The following is a 21,335-nucleotide window of genomic DNA, read 5'->3' as shown; positions in this document are numbered from 1 at the left end:
TCTACTATTTCGTGAACGAATTTGACCCATTTGATCCTTTTTATCTACCCTTTTATGAGGATAACTCTATGAATAATGAAATTTTACAGATTAATTTTCTATTTAACTTGTTCGAAGCTTCTAGAAATGCAAGAAATCTTTTGAATCAAAATCATACTTTTAATTATAGCATAAAATGTTGCACAAGAACTTAAAAAGAAACTGTAAGCATATTAAAACATTCTATCAATAAACAAATACAGGTATCTTTGTATTCAAAATTTGTTGTGGCCTTAGAATCTTTCAGATGCATTTTAAATATATCAGGGTTTTTTTCCCGTTTTACATATCAAGTAAGTGTTGTGGTTCTCTGAAAAGACAATTACCATTCAGCCAGTAAGAAAAGTCAGTGTCCTCAACTAACTTTTCAAATATATCTTATAATAACACAAAACACATAAATAAAATAATTCAGTCTTTATTGTTCCCCTCATTTGCTTAGGAATATTTCCTATTTTCAAATAAATCTGAAAGATCTATTGAATTTTTCTTAAAGCTGGGAAATGAATTCATAATATTCACAATCAATAAAACTCTTTTAACTCGAATAATTCATGGTTCGCTACCTCCTCCTCCAGCTTCTGCTCCTCCACTGGCTTCAGCACTTGCTCCTCCACTGGCTCCAGCGCTTGCTCCTCCACTAGCTCCAGCGCTTGCTCCTCCACTAGCTCCAGCCGATGCTCCTATTCCAAAGTTTAGCCCAAGGCCGCCTAAAAGGCCTCCTCCAGCTCCGGCTTCGCCATCGGCACCAGCACCCGCTCCTGCACCTGCGCCGGCTCCAAATCCGAGGTGAAGACCAAATCCGACCTCGCCACTAGCCCCTCCGCCAACTCCACCTCCAGCTCCTCCTCCAAGTTCACCTCCAGCTCCTCCTTCAACTTCACCTCCAGCTCCTCCACCTCCACTCTGAGGAGCACACTCAGCCAATAACATAAAAGCCAAGAGTGGAACAATCACCTAGTAAAATGAAAAGAATGTTATTGGTGGTGTAAATATCAGAAAATTTACTGTAATTGTTAAGATCGGTTAAAAAAGTTACCAGAAACGTTACTCCGAAACAAAATATTTTATGTGAAATTTTTTAAGAGCAACAGATAGCGCCAGACATTCCAATACCTATATAGCACATCCTGTTGTATATACCTTATTATTTAATATTATATTATATCATTTAATACAGTTCTATTTCATACAATATTGTGAATGCTATTTAATATCATAAAATATTGTATAGCTTATTATGCTACTAGGGTACAGTTGTTGTCAACATCCATTATATTTCAGATGCCTTATAGCAATTGGAATATTGAGGCTAGATGAAATCATTTCACTGATCCTAGAAACATACTCTCAGTTCTTCTTACCATATAAGAATACTTCATTCATGTAAAATTCATCGTTATATCAATAATTGTTACGGTGGATATGGAATGAGCAGATAATAAGTCATGTAACTGTTGACAGAGAGATAATGTGCATCAAGCCTCAATTTTTCCAGCCTAACTCAAGATTTGACACAAATCCTTCAGTGGAAGTTTCGATGCCAACTTCCTTTCCCATATAGCTCTGATTTGGCTCCTAGTGATTACTCCTTTTCCCATCAATGGTGGAGAACAGGGAACAGGGTTCTTTTAAAAAGAAGTCTAAAAAAATAGCAAAACAGCTGTCAAGAAGTGACGAAATGACTATCTTTCAAGCTGAGAAAAATAAATTTGTTCTGTAGTCTGATAAATATTCCAATCAATTTGACGAATGCATAAAAAGATTTGTTATGGTAAAGTTTTATACCCCAAATATCAAAATACCACATATCAATTCATAGTTTTTATTCGCTGTGTAACTATTTTCTGGTAATGTTGTGTAAATTTTCAAAAAATTTGATTTTAAATCATTCTTATATATCAAATATCATAAATCAAATATCATAAAATCTACTTGTTTGCACAGCTAAATAACCTTTTTTAGAAAAAAATCTTTTTGGGGAATTTTTCGACTTTTTATTCATAAAAAAATAAAGATTGTCCTTTAAAAATTTCATCCTTAATATTTGGTGTAAACATAATTACTTCCAAACTCAAACCAGAGTTTCTATCAGTTTTTTCTGCATAGAAGAGCTTTTTAATATAAACATTTTTCAGCTTTGATAAAATAATATAAATAAGATAAACAGATTTGTGGGGGAAAGAATGTGCATTTTTAATCAATGTTATTATAATTGGCTGCATTCTAAATTCCATCATTTTTTCATAGTATATCATAATTTTTGGCGCATCAAAAGTTGTTTGAAAAATGTTTGAGTTTCTAAATTCAAATTTTAAATTAAGATATTTTAATAGAAATAAAGTACCAAATTATACGACCACGCTTATATCAGAAAAAAATTGTGATGGTTGTGGAAATATGAAAAAAAAAGGAATAAAATTAGTTTATTGTAGGAAATTCGCTACATTCCTAGATTTCTCAATAAGTCAGTTTCTCAATATAATTTGAATAATAAAATTTATGAATATCATAGAAGAAACTTTGCAGAAAGAAAAACATAAGAAGCTTTATAGGAATTCGTAATTTTCATGAAGAAAATTTATTTATTTCATTTGAAATCAAATGGAAGTATTCGAAAGAACTCAAAGTGACCCCGGAATGTTGTTAAAACTGTAAAAGGTCAAAATGTTTGAAATTATTTTTAAAAAACATATAGGATAGAAAAAAATAAGGATTTAAACAAAAAGAGCAATAGTTATTCTCTAAAGTTAGTTTCGCGAAATTTCTTGTAATTCTTGTAATAGCCATATATGTTTTGAGAAAACCTATCATATATGATTGAGGAGCTACTATTTAACATCCTATCATATTTAATAGCACACTATTTTATGCCGGCGTCCTGGCATAGGGGTAGCGCTTCTTCCCCGTGATCTGGGCGTCCCGGGTTCGAGCCCCGGTTTGGGCATGGTTGTTCTTCTGTTGTTCTATCTGTGAGATGTGTGAATGTGCCCTCTTGTAAAAAGGGGTTGTGCAAGCGAATGTATGATGCGTGAGTGGCAAAGTCGTACTCTTGGCCCTAGTTGGCGCTGCTATAAAAAATAAGAGACGTTCCCCTCAGGCTTAAATCGCTGTCTTCGTAACAGCGGGCTTGTCAGTGGCAAGTGCCATAAGAAAACAAACAAACAAACATTATTTTATTCGATTCAATAACTATAAGACAAAATTATACTTGTACAAAATCAAAATAAGAACAACCGCTGTGAAAGGAAAATAAATAAATTCAAATTTCTTCCTCTGAAAGAAACATTGGATAAATTTTGCAAGGCGCGTTGCTGTAGTGTGTTCTTAATTTACTTATGAGGATAGCAGAGCCCTTTCTTGGAAAATATTTAAATTAATAAACCTATATTAACAGCTTATTCGTATAACCCTCAAATATTTTATATAAATTATATTTTCAAATGTTTGCTTATATTTAAATATACTTATTAACATCAAATACAAAAACATATATTTATTTACATAAAAATATGCAGGGTTCCAAAAAAGATGGAAACGCGGTTTAATTCATTATCCATTACAGATAAGTGGACGATAGAAATGGCAAAATAGTTCAAAATAAGGTACAGAATAAGACTACGTTAATTTTTAAAAAATTGCAGTTAATTTTAAAAAAGTTTCACCTTTTAAATTTTTATGCGACCTCTCTAGAAAAAGTTGATTAATTAGAAAGTTTTTCTTTACCATCCAAAAATATTATTTTTAAAAAACTGCATAATTGCATCGTTAAAATTAAAGGAATTATGATACAGAAAAAAATTGACTTTTGCCGTTTTAAACATCACATAAAACGCTGTTTCTTCGATAAAAATGGGGTCCTATACAAATTGATAATGAAAATTTTTAGATCAAAAATGAGAAAATTTGTGTCAAAAAATCTGAAATGCCCTTAAATAAAGCTTTAATATACAGAGATAAACAGTAGTCTGCATAACATAAATGTGTGCAAACATAAATGTTTGCACACTGCAAATAAACAAGATCTATTTGGGCCGCAAACAAAACTGGGATTTCAATTTTTATAGAAATGCAATTTCGTCTTCAAAACGCAGCATAAAGAAAAGAGTAAATTAAATAGAAAAACATGACGTTATTTTCCTGGTTTTATTAGCTATTATTTCCTTGCTTTTCATTGTTTGTCATTTGCTCTCTTGTACCACTTGTTCTATTCTAAGTTAAATCTTTCTAGCAGTGATGCATTTCAAAATTGATCTAAGAAAAAGGCAAGTAATTTTGAATGTGATGTTTGATTTATTTGCTGAATGAAAATAATTGCTCACACCAGTAAGAAATTCCAATGAATACATATGGGATAATGAAAATAATTGCTCACACCAGTAAGAAATTCCAATGAATACATATGGGATAGTGAAAATAATTGCTCACACCAGTAAGAAATTCCAATGAATACATATGGGATAATGAAAATAATTGCTCACACCAGTAAGAAATTCTGAAGAATACATATGGGATAATGAAAATAATAGCTCACACCAGTAAGAAATTCCAATGAATACATATGGGATAATGAAAATAATTGCTCACACCAGTAAGAAATTCCAAAGAATACATATGGGATAATGAAAATAATTGCTAACACCAGTAAGAAAATCCAAAGAATACATATGGGATAATGAAAATAATTGCTCACACCAGTAAGAAATTCCAATGAATACATACGGGATAACGAAAATAATTACATATATAGATTTCCGAGTATTTTCAAACCTAGCAGTAAAATATTCATGAAATTCAAGTATCCAAATTTCACTGAATTTTACATTCAGATTAATACAATATTGTATCTCGATTATCTCAATCGAATGTAAGTAACTAATAATCAATCAATGGCGAATGTTTTGGTCGTTATCAATAACTATCTGCCTATGGCGATCATCTTTTCGCACAAAATATTAACTTTCCTGACTGTTAAACTATTAATATGGAATATATTGATTTAAAATTTAATCTTGTCATTTTACCACTAAAACTTTTGAGTTTAATGGAATCATTTTGCTACAGATTATTGAGTGAGCAAATTAAAACATGTATACAGAGTGTCCCATGAAATTAGAATAAGAATTTATTTCCCGATTTATTGCATCCAAACTTCACGTCTCAAAATTTTACTTCACGTCTCAAAATTTCATTAAAGAAGATAATCAGTTGTATGAAAATACTTTGACTTCTATGAAGGATAGTAATAAAATGTTTAAAAAAATTAATTTTTTATACTCCCCATAGTGTAAAAATATCAATCAGTAAAGCTCTCTTACTTTCATCTAACAAACACACAAGTTTATAAATTGTCAGAAATAACGTTTATTTCTAAATTTAGAGGATCTTATCACAAATTTAGATGCAAACATTTATTATATTCAAATTTCGATATTAAAAAAAATTAATTTTCCGAAATTTGAGAAATCGAACAATTAATATACCGCAAAAAAGTTGTTGAATACTGAAAAAGAAAAGAAAATTCTTTGCTTGCAACTGTATATGTGATATTAAACTTTCCAAAAGAAAGACATAGTTCAGTAACAAGGAACGTTTTGAAATTGTTGATATGTTTATATTGTTTTTATTCGAAGTTGTAAAGGAATACTAAAATCTTTTTCCAAGTTTCTAGCATGTAGAACGATTCAGCGATTGTAAATAACAAGATTCTGGAATTTCCGGAGAAGTCAAGACGTTATAAAAGTAACATTGACATAGGTATTTAGACTTATGTTTATTTATTTTTCAAGTTACCCACCTGAAAGTGTGTGAATAATAGAGTTTTTCATTCCAAAATCGACAGTACAAAATTTATTTTATAGTAATATTCGTGGACTCCATCGCTGCAATCATATCCTGATCAGTCTAGAATTTTAAAAATAGGTTTCACTTCAGATAAATTCAAATACTTCCATACTGAGAAATATAAATTGGCCTGGCGTAACTCGACATGGAATCAAAACCGAAAATAATCCATTCAGGATCGTCGCAGTTTTCTATAAATATATGATACAACTTTTTTAGAGACTCTTTTATTAGTTTCCTTTCATACAATATGATGAATAGTTGCCGATATATTCCGTTAGTTTTGAATGCCTTTATGCCTAATTTTTCGGTCTTTGACAGTATTTCTATAAACATAGTCACAACTGGATGGTGCTGCTCTTCTCTAAACATCAGTAGTAAGACGATAATTGGATGTTGAATTCCCTCATAGGAGGAGGCCGCGGTGGCATGGTGGTAAGGTCTCGGCTTGTGAGCCGTCGGGTTTCTGTTTCGAAACCCGATTCCACCGAAGAACCGTCGTGTGAAGGGGTCTGTTGCACGTTATATCCGTCATGCCAAACGTCTTCCCGCTGGTGTGGTATGGAGAGGGGGCTGCCAGCTCAGGTGTCGTCCTCGTCATCTGACCGCGGTTCAAAATTACGAGGTCCGTCCCAAAATAGCCCTAGTGTTGCTTTACAACGGGAAGTTAATATAACTAAACTAAATCCCTCATGGGAGGACTGATTTACTTATTGAATTCCTTCATATATCGCCTGATTTGGCACACGTTTATTTACGGGATTGCTTATGTTTTGCTGTAAGTAGAACGTCTCCAGTAACCGCAGAAGATCTTTGCTGAAGAACTGAAGTAGCCTGCTTAAATGTTACAAGTGAAGAACAGAGTTACGTGTAAAATTAAAATTATAAAATTATTGTTATAAAAATGTAATTTAGTATAGATGTCGAAGATATTCAAATTTAACAAGTTTTTTACGCTCATCAGTTATTACTTTATATGATCATTTTTCAAAATTTAGTTAAAATTTCTGAATACAACTTTATGCAAACACGTTATGATTCCGCCCTTTTAATAATTTTTCGCAATATGTATATTATCCCTGAAACTTTCTCAATCATAAGTCTGAGGTATGAAAAAAAAATGATCTAAGTCAATAAATTTACCTTTTAATATCACAGCAAATTTTACTAATAGGAAAATAAAACTTTGTAGGCTTATAGATAACTGCAAAAAAAAAATATTTTACTCTCTCACTTTTTCGCTATGGTAGTAGAGTAAAAATTTAATTTTTGTAACTTTTTGTTCTCAATCTCTACAGAAACCCTATTTTCCTATGTTTCGGTACCTTATTTCACAAAACTTTGCAACTGGATGTAATGCCTAATTGTAATATTTTAAATAATAGCCACTTATGAGATACTCTGTATATTAAGAAATAAAAAACGTAAGAGAAAAATTTATTTCCAAGTTGATGTCCAAGGAAAGCAATCTCTTATATTAATTGTATCTTTAGGAATAATAGCACGTCGCTGACTGGTTTGATAAAACAATGAAATTTATTTGAATTGCATCACTCTGAAAAAATATTTTGATAGACTGTGCATGAAATTAAATTATAAAATTTATTAAAATTAGATCAAAATTGTCTAAAACGAAATTGATACCATTAAAAAGTATTTTTTTTTTTGATAGTGTAACAACTTTTTTATGATATAATATTTTCGAAAGATTTAGTTGAAAACATTAAAAATGTGATTAATTTTTATTTCACTTTTCACTTTTTAAATGTTTACGTGACTCCATTTTGCTTTGAAAAGCGTGAATATCAAATTTCATCAAGAAAAATTGTACATTTGTATCTGATGCATAAAAATAAATATTCATATTTATGCATTTATGTATAGAAAGGAAAATTAAACATAATTTAGAATTTAAAAAATAAAATTTAGAATTTTTTTTTTTTAAATTAGTTAACACTGCTATGTTTCTTGGTTTACATGCCCACTGTAGCCTGCGAATTCGATACCTTTCATATATCGTTCATGGCTTTTTTTTTAATGTCATTAAAATCATTTTCTTTTCCACAACAGGTATATAATAAAAGATCATACTATAATAAATATATAAATGATAAATATATATATATAAACAAAATAAAGGCAACAAAAATAAATAAGATAAAACTTGAAAGATAGATTAAGTGTAATTTTTAAGTAGAAATTACAAGCTGCTAAGCCAAAAAGAAGAATTCTCATGATGTTCCATTTATAAATAATAATTCTGTAAAGAAAAAATATTATTGAAAGTGCCAAAAAAATAAAATGCATTACACAAGGTATTTAAAATAATTATTAACTATTAAAAATGTTGCATTTGATATATATGCTTAAATTAAATATTATTAAGATACATTAGTTCATAAATTGCTGGATTGCAGTAAGGTGAAATTAAAAACATATAAGAAATTTTGAGAGCAATATTTTTTCTAGTGAAATAACGCTAATATATATATATAAAGAATTTGTGTTTTTAGAAAATATTATTTTCAATTGGAAATATTAATTTGAATGTTTTCAGATTTCTCATTTTAATAATAGACTATGAATAATAATAAATAAAAATCTAATATATTTTTCAAGTAACAAGAATTATTTATGTAAATAATCTCTATGTAGTAAAATTAATATAATCATGCTTTAAATCTGACGTGCATTGAAAATTCATTAATGCTTATAATTCTTTTTGTTGATGTTCTAAGAACTAATTCAAAACGTCGCAAATGTTGACATCTGTACAAATTTTTAGAAGGAAAAAAGCTTAATCTCAGAAAAAGTATTATTCATTTACAAATTTTCTCATCATATATTTCTCAGGTAATAAGTTTAGTAATTGAATTACAAATACAAATTAGAACTTTATAAAATCGCGATAATATTTGTAACATTTTCCTTCATTTCAAAAAATAAGTAAAATTTCTCAAGAAACATATTTCTTTTAAAATATTATATATAAAAAAAATTATTATTATTATTTCCAATTAGCAGAGTTCTTGTCTTTTTGAAAAAAATGCAGTTTTAGATAATCATAATAAATCCACTTACCAGAAATTTCATTCTCAATATCATAAAAAGAGTTCTTGCATGTATCCAAACTACGTCATTCTTCGCTCATAAATTTATTACACTTTATTTTATAGTCTAATTTCTTTTTTTAAAAGTAACATTTGGGTAAAAAGTAATTGAATCGCATTTTAAAAAAATATTTAAATTTCCTTTCATGTTTATGTCCCTGTCCTTGTGACTGTTTTATCAGTCGTTTCAAAAGTGAATCGTTTCACACGCATGCTCCTTTATAAAATTGTCTATATTTAAATAACACAAAGAATTTTGCATAAAATGAAGCAAAATTTTAGAAACATTGTTTTCAGCTTTGGTCACCATAGTCACTGAATGTATTGATGCCTTATTTAAAGAAATTCTGCGAATTTATTTCATTCGAATTCATTGTCGAATCGTTTAAAAATGGTAAAAGAAAATATCCTCTTAAAATAAAGTAGTCAATTTACTTTTCTATATTGAGCAGTGATTTAACCTTTTTTGTATGTATTTAGAAGTTTGGCATTAGATTTTCTTCTGAAAATAAAATCATTGCTATCAAAAAATATACACAGGATGTCTGTCAAAACTACAAAAGTATGGAGAAAGATAATTGTCATTCATTGAAATATATATATATATATATATGATTCATTTAAGATTTAAATTGATTTAAGTGATTTTAATGATGCAGAAATCATTCATATATAAATCATTCAATATATGTATATATATATATATATATATGTGTGTGTGTGTGTGTGTGTGTGTGTGTGTGTGTGTGTGTGTGTGTGTGTGTGTGTTTATTGTTTCATTTAAGATTTAAATTGATTTATTGATTTAAGGGATTTTAATGATGCAGAAATCATTCATATATAAATCATTCAATATATATAAATATATATATATATATATATATATATATATATATATATATATATATATATATATATATATATATATATATATATATATATATATACTAAAGTATTATATATATATATATATATACTAATTAGTAATAATATTAGTATATATATATATATATATACTAAAGTGCTTTAGCTAATATTTTCCTGCATTACTATGAGAAAAAAATAATTAAATATAATTTAATAAACGGGTGGAGATATATTGATGACCTACTTTTGATTAACTTCGACAATACTAATATTATTACTAATTGCTATCCAAAAGATTTAATTCTAAAAGATACAAATAAAAATCAACTTGAGGCTACCTTTCTGGATTTAAAAATCGAAATTGCTAATGATAAAACAATAGTTGGTATATACGATAAAAGGGATGATTTCAACTTTAAAATAACAAAACTATGTAACTACCATTCCAATCTAAACTCTAAAATTTTCAAAAATCTAATTTTCTCACAAGTTAACAGGATCAAAAGGGTTTGCAATAATAAAAATTCTTATATTGAAGCATCAAATATCCTCCTTAAAAATTTAATTAAAAATGATTTTCCTAGAAATTACTGTAATGTCAATTTTTTAATTAAACAAGGTATGGTTTGGGATTAATCTTTTGGCTTAAATAAAAATAGAACTTTACTTGCATATTGGATCACTCAATAGATGGCGCTGGGTGCCTACCTCCGTTAACTTTTTTTAAAACAGGAAATCACAAACGATTGTTTAAAGTTTCCTTCACTGTTGGATGGTATGTACTGGCCTTTTCGTTTTTAATTTTAATTTTAATTTTAATGCTGTTTTTGTTTTTATTGTTATTGTTTTTATTGTATTTTTACTTTGTGGTTATTTTTTTCTAATTTGTTATTTTGTATTTCCTTTCTGTTAAAATGGTATATCTCTTGAGCAGAATTTCAGGGGATTTTCGGGTCACGAGGAATCATTATTAGACTTATGTCTGTATGTCCTCACAGAAAAAATCCCTTTATTTGAATCCCTGCCTGAGGGTGACCCTTGAAAAAGTCTTCAGGCCGGATTCTTTTTTAATATTTTTTTAATAATTTTTTTGGTTTAATTTTTATTTGATTTTTGTTTTTCCTATTAACTTGATTCTAATACTTTAGTGTATCAATTCATCTGTGTTTTAGAAGTAGCTGCAATTGCGCTCTCTAAATACTATGAAGTTCCTTTTTTGTTTTAGTTTAAATAGGTAATAAATTTTAGTTGCGATTTCGAAACTGTTTTGTTTCGTTTTCATTTTAGTTTCGTTTTCAAACTTTTTCTTACTTTAGATTGGTTACTTATATATATATGTGTTTTATTGTTTCATTTAAGATTTAAATTGATTTAAGGGATTTTAATGATGCAGAAATCATTCATATATAAATCATTCAATATATATATATATGTTTTATTGTTTCATTTAAGATTTAAATTGATTTAAGAGATTTTAATGATGCAGAAATTATTCATATATAAATCATTCAATATATATATATATATATATATGTTTTATTGTTTCATTTAAGATTTAAATTGATTTAAGAGATTTTAATGATGCAGAAATCATTCATCTCTATGCTGCGCCAGTTCATACGGTGTGGCTTCATTCTTGTTTTAAAAATCAGTTCAAAACTTTTGTCGTATGTCATAATTATAGTATCAAAATTATAGTAGAAATAAAAGTACTATTTTAGCTCATGATAATATTTAGATTAACCTTTCTTTGCATGATGATGTAAATTTCCATCGTAACATTTAGTGAACAAAAAATTGTACTCAAAACAGGTGTACTGTAAATTGGTTGTTGCTGGCAGCTTTTTTTACGACTATTGTGTAGTATGGAAAGTAGCTGTCAAAAAAATTCAAATATCACAATCATTATAAAGGGTTTGAACTTGTTATTCCGCTGTTTGTTGCGGTTGGAAGAAACGTGCGATTGATTGAATATTTTTTATAACTATGCTGATTTTTTTTTTTTGCAAATAAAAATTTTAATTCTTTTATATTATATATATATATACTAGGATTTTTTAAACATTTTTTCTTTAATCTAGAGCATGAATTACATCGCCCTGATTTATTTCACAAATAAAGAAAAAAATCTTGCAAAGTAGAGTTAAATAGTAAGATAGAATCACATTTATAAAAGTAAAAAAGATGGAAATGGGAAACTTGTCTGTTAAAGCAATACGAGAAAACTGTAATCGCTGATAATTGAAACCTGAGCATTCTATTAAAAAATTAGGACACTGATATTTTGCAACGGTATACTGTTCACGGCATAGCATATCAAGGCAGATTCCCCCATCTACAATCACTTTATTAACTTCTCTAATTTTCATTTCACTTAATTAATCAGTTCATCAACCCATTATTTAAATATGTCGTTAATTATTTTGTTACCCTACCTTTCATTCTCCATTTTTCAATATACAGGGTGGTCAAGAAATAACAGGAGGTGTTCGGGGGCCTGTATATTGTGTTATGTACTGCAAGAAATATAACAAAATTTGGCCACCATGCACATTAAAGTATGGGGGTTTCGATTTATCAAGAAAAAAAAATTGGTACCAAAAAACACAGTGGAAATCCTGTCACTGCGATCGAAAACTTTATTATGTAATTTGCTTATACGGTTACTTTGTGATATGACAGCGAAGATAAAAATAAGAGTTGCGGGAAGTTATGTCATTCTGCAAGAATTCGCCCGTCGATTGCGTTTTCACTACGTGAACGTGCCTTATTAATCAGGCTGTTTTATCAACGGGATGAAAATGCCAGTGCTGCTCTTTGTGAATATCGGCGGTTAAAACAGTTACGAAGAGGAGCGATGACCATAACTAACTTACGAAGAATGGTTGAAAGATGAGAAGCAACAGGAATTCTTGATGTGCAAACAGGCCGAGGACGTAAGGTTATCAAGCAGGGACAAGTTGAAGAATTTGCAACTGCAGTTATGGATCAGGGGATAGCTAATAAGCAGGTTATCAGCAGTGCACGTTCAATGTCACGACAAACAGATACCCCGTTCTCGATGATGCAGAAGCTATTGCGTAAGGTCTTGAAATTTTATCCGTATAAGATAACACCCATTAACTAATGACACTGATCTGAATCTTGGCAATTTCTGATTGTGAGGCTGTTCTGGTTCACTTGAAAGGCGTTGATATTCCTACTTTAAAAGATTTAATAACGTTATATGTCAGACGAATAAATGTTGATATGCTGCGTGCCACCTTCGAAAACCTCGTGTATCGCATGTAATTATTGGAACATCAAGTTAGTGGTCCCCTTGAACCAAATTTGTAAATTGTTATAATAAACGTTTTTCATTGGTATTTAGTGTGTTGCTATTTACTCTTTCCATTGGCAGTTATGTATTCTTTTTCTACCTATTATGCGTTTGTAGAACCAGGATTTCCTCTATCGGCGTTTCTTGATACTAATTTTTTTTTCTTGATAAATCAAAACCGCATACTTTAATGTGCATAGTGATCAAATTTTGTTATATTTCGCGCAGTACATAACACGATATACAGGCCTCCGAACACCTCCTATTATTTCTTGATCACTCTATACACTAAAAAATAAAATCTTAACATAACCTCCAGCCTCATGATCTAGACCCATTTTGCCAATTAATTTCGTCACTTCAAGTGCACGGCTCACGAATCTGTATGTTTTGTATTTATTTTATAAGGATCATTTAAAACTACTTTCATATGATGCAATAAAATGCCGTTCGTCAACGTAGTTAACGTCAATAAATTACTACTATTAATATGATGGGCAAATAGGTGATCATAGATGGCGTTTAACTGTAAATTATTATCAATTGTATGTTATGAATTTTTATGTATAGAAACATTTTTTAATGAGCTTAAATTAACTGGAATAAATGTGAAGTTGCTTACCATTTTGTGAAGTTAGAAGGTTTATCTATATATTAAGCAACATAATCAAAAAGCTAATAATTTAAAGTTATGGAACTAACTTGAACACAGCCCTAAATTTACTAATTTCATTTGAAAATCAACCATTTTCCATAAAGTGTAATATAATGCTAAAATTCATTAAAAAATCTTGATTCATTTTGTCTGCTACCACTTATGATCCAGCTAGAAAGCTATTTGGAATCCTTTTTGAAAATAGCAATCTATTGAGTGCTTTTGCCGTATCTTTTTATTCGCAATTTCTGAGAATTTATTAATAATCTTTCGATAAATTTTCATCCCTCGTTTTTATTAATTTTTTGATGAATTAGAATATTCCAACTGAATCGTTTCTTACCAGGACTTTCTAATTTCATAAAATATTCCTTTTCTTGTATTTTTAGTTCGATAGCTCTTTAACTAAACTTATGTAGTATACTTATTATATTTAATAGACAAATTTTCCAGTGGTCTTTAACCAGTGGTCTCTTACTTTATTAAAAGTTCTTTTTAGTACATTTGTGCTTTATAGGATATATTTTTACAAATAAATTTTAAATACGTATTCTTCTTATAGAACTCTGTAATAAAAAAATTCCAGTGGTAACAAAAACACTGAATCACGAGAATATAAATTTCGCAAATTACAAAAAAAAGGTGATAAAGAAATGAAAACATTATTAATTTTACTTGATCTTATATGTGTGAATTAATATCCAATGCACCTTTATGCCATTTACAGTTAGTGTTTCACTTCATTAAGGAATTTTATTTATAATGATAACTAGAATCTTTTCGTTTGCCTTAACATATTAGTCCTTTTAAGAACTCATTTATTTATTACATTTTTCGTTTTGTATCTTTATTTAATGTAAAATGATAAAATTTAATATTTATATAGATAACAATTTTTTCTTGTTCACTTCACATAGGAGTATTTTAACTCTAATTTTCCAGGATCAAGATTCTACAAAATTTCTAACTGATGCTACTAAAACTATTCTTTTAATCTGCAAACCTGTTTATATTGTGGTGCAATGAATAAGCAAAAATAAACTCAAGTGCAACTTAAAACATTTTATTATTGAACTTGAAAGTTGTGTGGCAACTCAACTCTGTTTTGCTGATTTACTTTTGTTCGAGAGATTTGATATGCGCATTATCGTTACTTCTGTTAATCTTCAATCGTAATATTTAATGCCATGTAAATATTAAAGGTTGTGTCGTCTTTTGATTTACTCACCTTAATAAGAACATGCGTAATGTATGACGGCACGACTTCTTCAGTTTCGCTTTGGTCATTACAATATAGATGGCAGTATTCAGTTGTAATAGCTTATATGTTATACCCGTGGAACATATTTGATTAGCAGATATTTTTTAAAATAAAATCTAACAATAAATTATTAATATCGAATTCATATTTAATGTAATTTTATTTATTTTTTAATTCTTAAAGTAACCACACACATCTGCGTTATTTTACATATTATCAGATAGTAGTATTATAAAAATTTATTCTTTGGAAGTTGAAGTGATATCTAACTAAATTATAAAGATATTCTGAAGACTGATAACAGAAAATAAAAAAATATGTATCTTCTGATTAAGCAAAACATAAAATCCCTTTGTTTTCTGGAGTTAGGAATATATATTTTTCAGGATAAACAATTCCCTATCTGTAAAGACAATTATAATCAAATTTGAATCTATATTGAACGTGAAATTGGAAGCTTTTAGTTTTCTTTTTTTCAAACATTAAATATTTAACCTATTTTTTCTATTTAATTAATTGATATTTGTATAATAAATTAGAATATTAAGGAAAAATTGAAAAATTCTATGAAGGATTCATATAATTCTGATTAATAACAAATCATCTGTAGCTTATCGTTTGTAGATATGAAATGTATTCCGAAATATATTATTATTAAAATTATACCAAAATCTATACAGCTGAAAGAAAATTAAAGCTTTCAGCATTCCTTTTATTGAAGGATTATATTTGAAGTAAAATATACTGAAACAAATATTCCTCATCAGTTTATTTAGATTATGCAAATTTTATAAATATGTAAGATTTTTTTAAGCCTTTCAGATTTTGAAAATCAGTTCGAATTAATTTAAACATAAATTATTTTAAAGGCAAAAAAATTCATAAATTTAAGTTAATATAAAAATTATATTAAAAATAAAAATTAATGTAAAAATTATAACTTTTATCGTTTTCACAGTTATTGGGAAAAATATCCTAAGTAAATGTGGAAATTATATATATATATATTTTTTAAGAATTTAAATTTATTAGAATAAATATAAATTAGTAACGTTTCAAAGAAGTTTGATCTAAGAAAAATAATTCTTCACTATTACATTTCGTGTTCACTTTTTTTATTGAGAGAAACAGAATTAAATAAACATCATGTTACTAAAGGAGTAATATTCTTTGCATCAAGAAAAATTCGGCATATTTTTTTCGGTAGGACTTACAAATTACATTTCAGATCTTTCATGTTTGAGTACAAATTACATTTCAGATCTTTCATGTTTGAGTAACTTTATTTTCAAAATCTGCCATTTTGATTTTAATAAAATTTCTTTACATGTTTATTTTTACAGTCTATTTCCTTGTATCATCACTGCCACCGGCACCAGCACCAGCGCCAGCTTTCGCTCCAAATCCAAATCCAACTCCGAATCCTGCTTTACTTCCGGCTCCTCCTCCAGCTCTATCACCAGCGCCACCACCTGCACCGCCTCCCATTCCCGCTCCCATCTTCATTCCGAATCCTGCTTCTGCTCCGCCACCGGCATCTCCACCCTCAACCACAACGAAGATAGCCACACTCAAAAGAATGACCTGTGTCAGGAAAACAGATATTACATACAAAAATTAAAAAGTTGCTTCGATAGCACTGAACAATTGGAGAAATATTTGATGAAACAATCAATACAGTTTGAACTTAAATGCAAAAATGAATTCTATTGTCAAAAATCATACAAATTTTTTTTTAATAATTATTAAAATTTAGGAAAATATTACACAGAAACTAATTTGGTATCATTAAAATGACAACTTGTAAAATGATTTATATGTAAGTTTTGTACAAGAATAATTACGGAAGTTATTGAAAAATTTATTACTGTCAAATTATAAAAAGAATTATCAAAATTTAGGAAAATGTTAAACAGAAATTAATTTAGTTTCCTTAAAAAGACAATTTTTAAAATTTTTTAAATGTCAGTCTTGTTCAAGAATAATTTCTGGTGATATTGAGAAATTCATTATCAAATTATTAAAAGAATTGTCAAAATTTTATTACACAGAAATTAATTTGGTATTATTATAACTACATTTTTTAAAATGGTGTAAATATCAGTTTTGTGCAAGAATAATTTCGAAAGATATTGAGAGATTAATTGTCAAATTATAAAAATAATTATCAAAATTTAGGAAACTATTACTCGGAAACTAATTTGTTATCATTATAAAAACAATTTTTAAAATGGTGTAAATCTTAGCTTTCTGCAAGAATAATTTCGAGAGATTTTGAGGAAACATCAAAATAATTCTTAGTTTTTAATTAATTAAAATTTCACAAAAACCGTCTCTCAAGCATATGTATACCAAATTTGAAATCCCTAAATAAAAAAATAAAAAAAATCTGGATTATTCAATTCCTATATGCACATACACACACGCACTCTCTCATTCTCTTTTATTAGTATCAGAGAACAAATTTTCAATAATTACTCATGTTTTCTTTTATATTTTGCGAGTTTTTATAAAACAGGTCACAAGAATAATTCTGTTATATGTATACAAAAAAGGATTCAATAAATAATGAAATTAAACCTTTAATTAGTTTTTACATACATTTAACTTTTGAAAGTTTTACTAAAATCAAAGATTTTTTTAGTGTAAATTTTCCCTTAAATTTGTAGGTACAATGAATTAATTTTAAAATAAATTTTTGTTTGTCCCCTTAAATTTATCTGTGTTACTCTACAATTAACCATGGGATAATTATCCAAATAGTTTCGAAAGTTATTTTTAAGAAGTTATTGCTAATGTTATCTTCAATCCTACTTTATATTTAGTTTATATTTACTTTATATAATAATGAAATAAATAAATATATATATATATATATATATATATATATATATATATATATATATATCATTGTATAGTTTTTTAACATAAATAAATATACATTGTTTTAAATAGAACTTCAAAAAATGTAGCAATAAATAATTAAATACATCAAAATAAAGCAAGAAACATGTTTCATAACAGACATAAAATGCATTACATAATTTAATAATAATTTAGAAATACATTTCGGTATTTTACATGTGACAAAAATTATGAGAAAAATTTTCTCTTTAAACTTCTCTTTAAATTACTATTCTTGTGTGTCTATATTTAGTCCCTGTTTTTGTGTTAATTTTGCAAATATTTTCTAAAAATGTATAAATATTTGTTCAATCTGTTTAAATAATTTTAAATGAAGATTAGTAGCCTTTGGTGACTAATTTGTTCCTCTGAAATATTGACTTTTATGGATGTTAAACTATCAATATGGAATGCATTCATTTAAAATGTCACATTTATTTTTGAAAAGGCTGTAAGAATTTAGATTTAATTGAACCAATCTACTATAAATCACAACACATGTAAATTAAAAAGAGCATATTTTCTAAAATAAAAGTGGAAATAAAAATATCACTGCTGATTTTATGTCAATAAAACAATTCTTAATTTTACTAAAAGCACGCGATTACATAATTTCATGAAGTAATGAAACTAGATAGAATTTCACCATAACAATAAAAGCATTGTTGTAAATTGTGTATCAAATTAAATTTCAAAAATTTGTTAAAAATTAGAGGGAAACAAACAGAAATGAAATTAATATTATTAAAAAAATTATAATTAAAATTTTAAAATGATATAAAAATCGTTTTTTTTTATTTAATTAATCGTTATATTACTCGTTTTTTTTAATATTTTCAAAAACATAACTAAAAAACACAATAAATTTGTATAGCTTTTATTTTAATTAACTTTTGGGCTTTGAAAAGCTGACAGTGACACTCTTCTTTCCTTGAAAAGCAAATACGCCAAATTTAAAGGAAGAACGGAGAAAAAGTGTAGATTTGTGTAAAAGGACATGAAGACAAATAATATATACAGAGAGAGAGAGAGGGGCTGCTGTTTGGTATTGAAATAGCATGAAACTAGCAAAGTGAAGTTCAGTTCATTTGATCTTGCTTTCATAAAAAATTCAGTATTGTTATCCAAACTGAGTTTTAAAATCATTTCCTAAATGACACAATTAAATGCTCTCATGCAGTTTAAGGGGCTGCGGTGGCCTCTTCTCGGCTTCAAATCGGCGGGGTTCGAGACCCAATTCCACCGAAGAAACGTCGTGAAAGCGGGTCAGGTATAGCTAAATCCATCCGGGCCAAACGTCCTCCCGCTGGTGTGACGTGGTATGGAGAGGAGGTGCCAGTTCAGATGTCGTCCTCGTCATCTGACCGCGATTCAAAATTACGAGGTCCGCCCCAAAATAGCCCAAGTGTTGCTTTAAAAACGGGATGTTAATATAACTAAACTAAGCAAAACTTATGCAGTTGAAAGCCAACGGTTATTTTACGGTTTAGGCTCCATTATTACTTATTGTATCTTTATATGCATTTGTTTCACAAAATTGAATAAATTTCTTTCCTAGTCACAGAAGATAAATATCGATTTCATAATATTAAAAAATGCAGATTTAGAAAATTCTCTAAAATCCTAGAGAGAGCAGACGATTTTCCATATGAGTAGTTCTAAAAAAGTTACTTCTATGGTTGTGAAAGCAGAATAAACTTAGATAATCTAAAGTGGTCATGTCTGATATAAAAATTCAATTCACACAAAAATTTAATTTCAGATAAGCATGTTCTTTAAATGAATATAGTCAAAGAAAGAAATTATTTAACAAAAAAATAGTACTATGTTTAGAAGTTTTAATAAATTATACATAATTTTAATGCATGAATCCGTAAAATAATATTATTCATGACTAAATGATTTCATCATTTTGAAAAGAAATAATCTGAATACATAAATAAATAAATGATTCTAACGAAAGAATAATTAAAAAATAAAACATCAAAAAAGGAAAATTGTACCTCATTTCTATCAAAGCTTTCATTTTGCTCGACAGTTTTTAAAAAAGTTAGATATACAGGGTATCCCACAAGGTATGCAGTGTTTAATATTTACAGATTCGGATAGAAGGCGTCAAGATAATATTTTTGATATATAGTTCCTGGGGTCCCCTAATATAACGTCATAGTCTAATTACCCACATGTTATACATAAAAATATCTGTCTTAACATGTTCTAACCGAATTTGTAAATATTGAACTCTGGATACCTTGTGGGACACCCTGTATATATGTATATTGATTGATTGGCAAGATTGTATAACAGTAAAATGTTCGAGTGAAGTGTCTTAAAATATTATTTACGAGGAAGAGCCAAAAAGTAAAGGGACAATTGAGAAAAAGGGCATTTATTCTAATAATAGAAAATTGAAACATACATTATTTTTCTACGTAACCCTCCCCCCGGACTTAAACGCACTTTTCCCAACATTTCACAAATTTTTTGGTAAATAAAAATTGGAAAGATGATGATAAAGTCGTGTCCGTGTTACCACGGAAACGGGGTGCAGTAGCTTCTAAGGATAAAGACCCCTAAGCACCCGAAAACAGAAGTCTGACTTCTAGCTCATGAAACACACACACATTCGCTTTCACAGCCCCTTTTTACAGGGGGGTACATTAACACACCTCACAGATAGAACACAGATGAAGAACAACCATGCCCGAACCGGGATTCGAACCCGGGATGCCCAGATCATGGGGAAAATGCGCTACCCCTATGACAGGACGCCGGCAATTGGAAAAATAAATTGTAAAAGTCCATTTACGTTTTGACTTTCCCTCGTACATACGATCACAGAAAATGCAAAGTACAAGCAGATTAATCTAAAGGAAAAAAAATTCATAAATAAAACAAATCTTTTAACATTCTTAATTTTGGCCTCAGATTAAACCAAAATAAATTCGAATTTCAACAATATTTTGATATTACTTTAATAAGAAATTTCAGGGGGCTTCAGAAATATTCTAATTAAATACATTCGAACTCACTAAATTTCCTTATACTTAAAAAAAGAATTGATAACATAAGTTTTTAAATTAAAACTTACTGCGAGTTTGATTTTCATGTCTAGGCTCAAAGACCGAAACCAACTCTCTATATTAAGCCACGGAATATCTACCTTTATATACTATCACTTTCTCCTGAGATTACTTGAACCATAAAAGTTATGTTTTCATTCATTGACCACTCGTGATGACCTTGAAAATCTAAAGATACTTTATGCCACCAAACTTCGAGAATAGTACGGCCATCGCTAATTTCCACACTTTTTACGAGTGTAATACAATGGAA

General features: G+C 28.5%; 2 protein-coding genes across 2 annotated transcripts; both read right to left on the bottom strand.

Annotated features, from left to right (window-relative positions):
* Positions 1-441: 441 nt before the first annotated feature.
* On the bottom strand, positions 442-9,081 carry LOC129972804 (uncharacterized). Its single transcript, XM_056087080.1, has 2 exons — positions 8,965-9,081; positions 442-996 (listed from the first exon to the last, which is right to left on the bottom strand). The coding sequence occupies exons 1-2, from the start codon at positions 8,986-8,988 to the stop codon at positions 592-594; spliced, it is 429 nt and encodes a 142-aa protein (XP_055943055.1). The 5' UTR covers positions 8,989-9,081; the 3' UTR covers positions 442-591.
* Positions 9,082-16,202: 7,121 nt separating this feature from the next.
* Positions 16,203-21,128, bottom strand: LOC129972781 (uncharacterized). Its single transcript, XM_056087038.1, has 2 exons — positions 21,091-21,128; positions 16,203-16,679 (listed from the first exon to the last, which is right to left on the bottom strand). The coding sequence occupies exons 1-2, from the start codon at positions 21,106-21,108 to the stop codon at positions 16,440-16,442; spliced, it is 258 nt and encodes an 85-aa protein (XP_055943013.1). The 5' UTR covers positions 21,109-21,128; the 3' UTR covers positions 16,203-16,439.
* Positions 21,129-21,335: the final 207 nt, after the last annotated feature.

This window comes from Argiope bruennichi, chromosome 6 (genome assembly GCF_947563725.1).
Source record: "Argiope bruennichi chromosome 6, qqArgBrue1.1, whole genome shotgun sequence".
NCBI lineage: Eukaryota > Metazoa > Arthropoda > Arachnida > Araneae > Araneidae > Argiope > Argiope bruennichi.
This window is presented reverse-complemented; position numbering and strand designations above follow the sequence as displayed.

Bases quoted from the DNA above. Each gene is read 5' to 3' on its own strand.
- LOC129972804 (XM_056087080.1), bottom strand. From the start codon at position 8,988: ATGATATTGAGAATGAAATTTCTG. The intron at 997-8,964 runs GTAAGTGGATTT...TCATTTTACTAG, and splicing joins TATTGAGAATGAAATTTCTG to GTGATTGTTCCACTCTTGGC.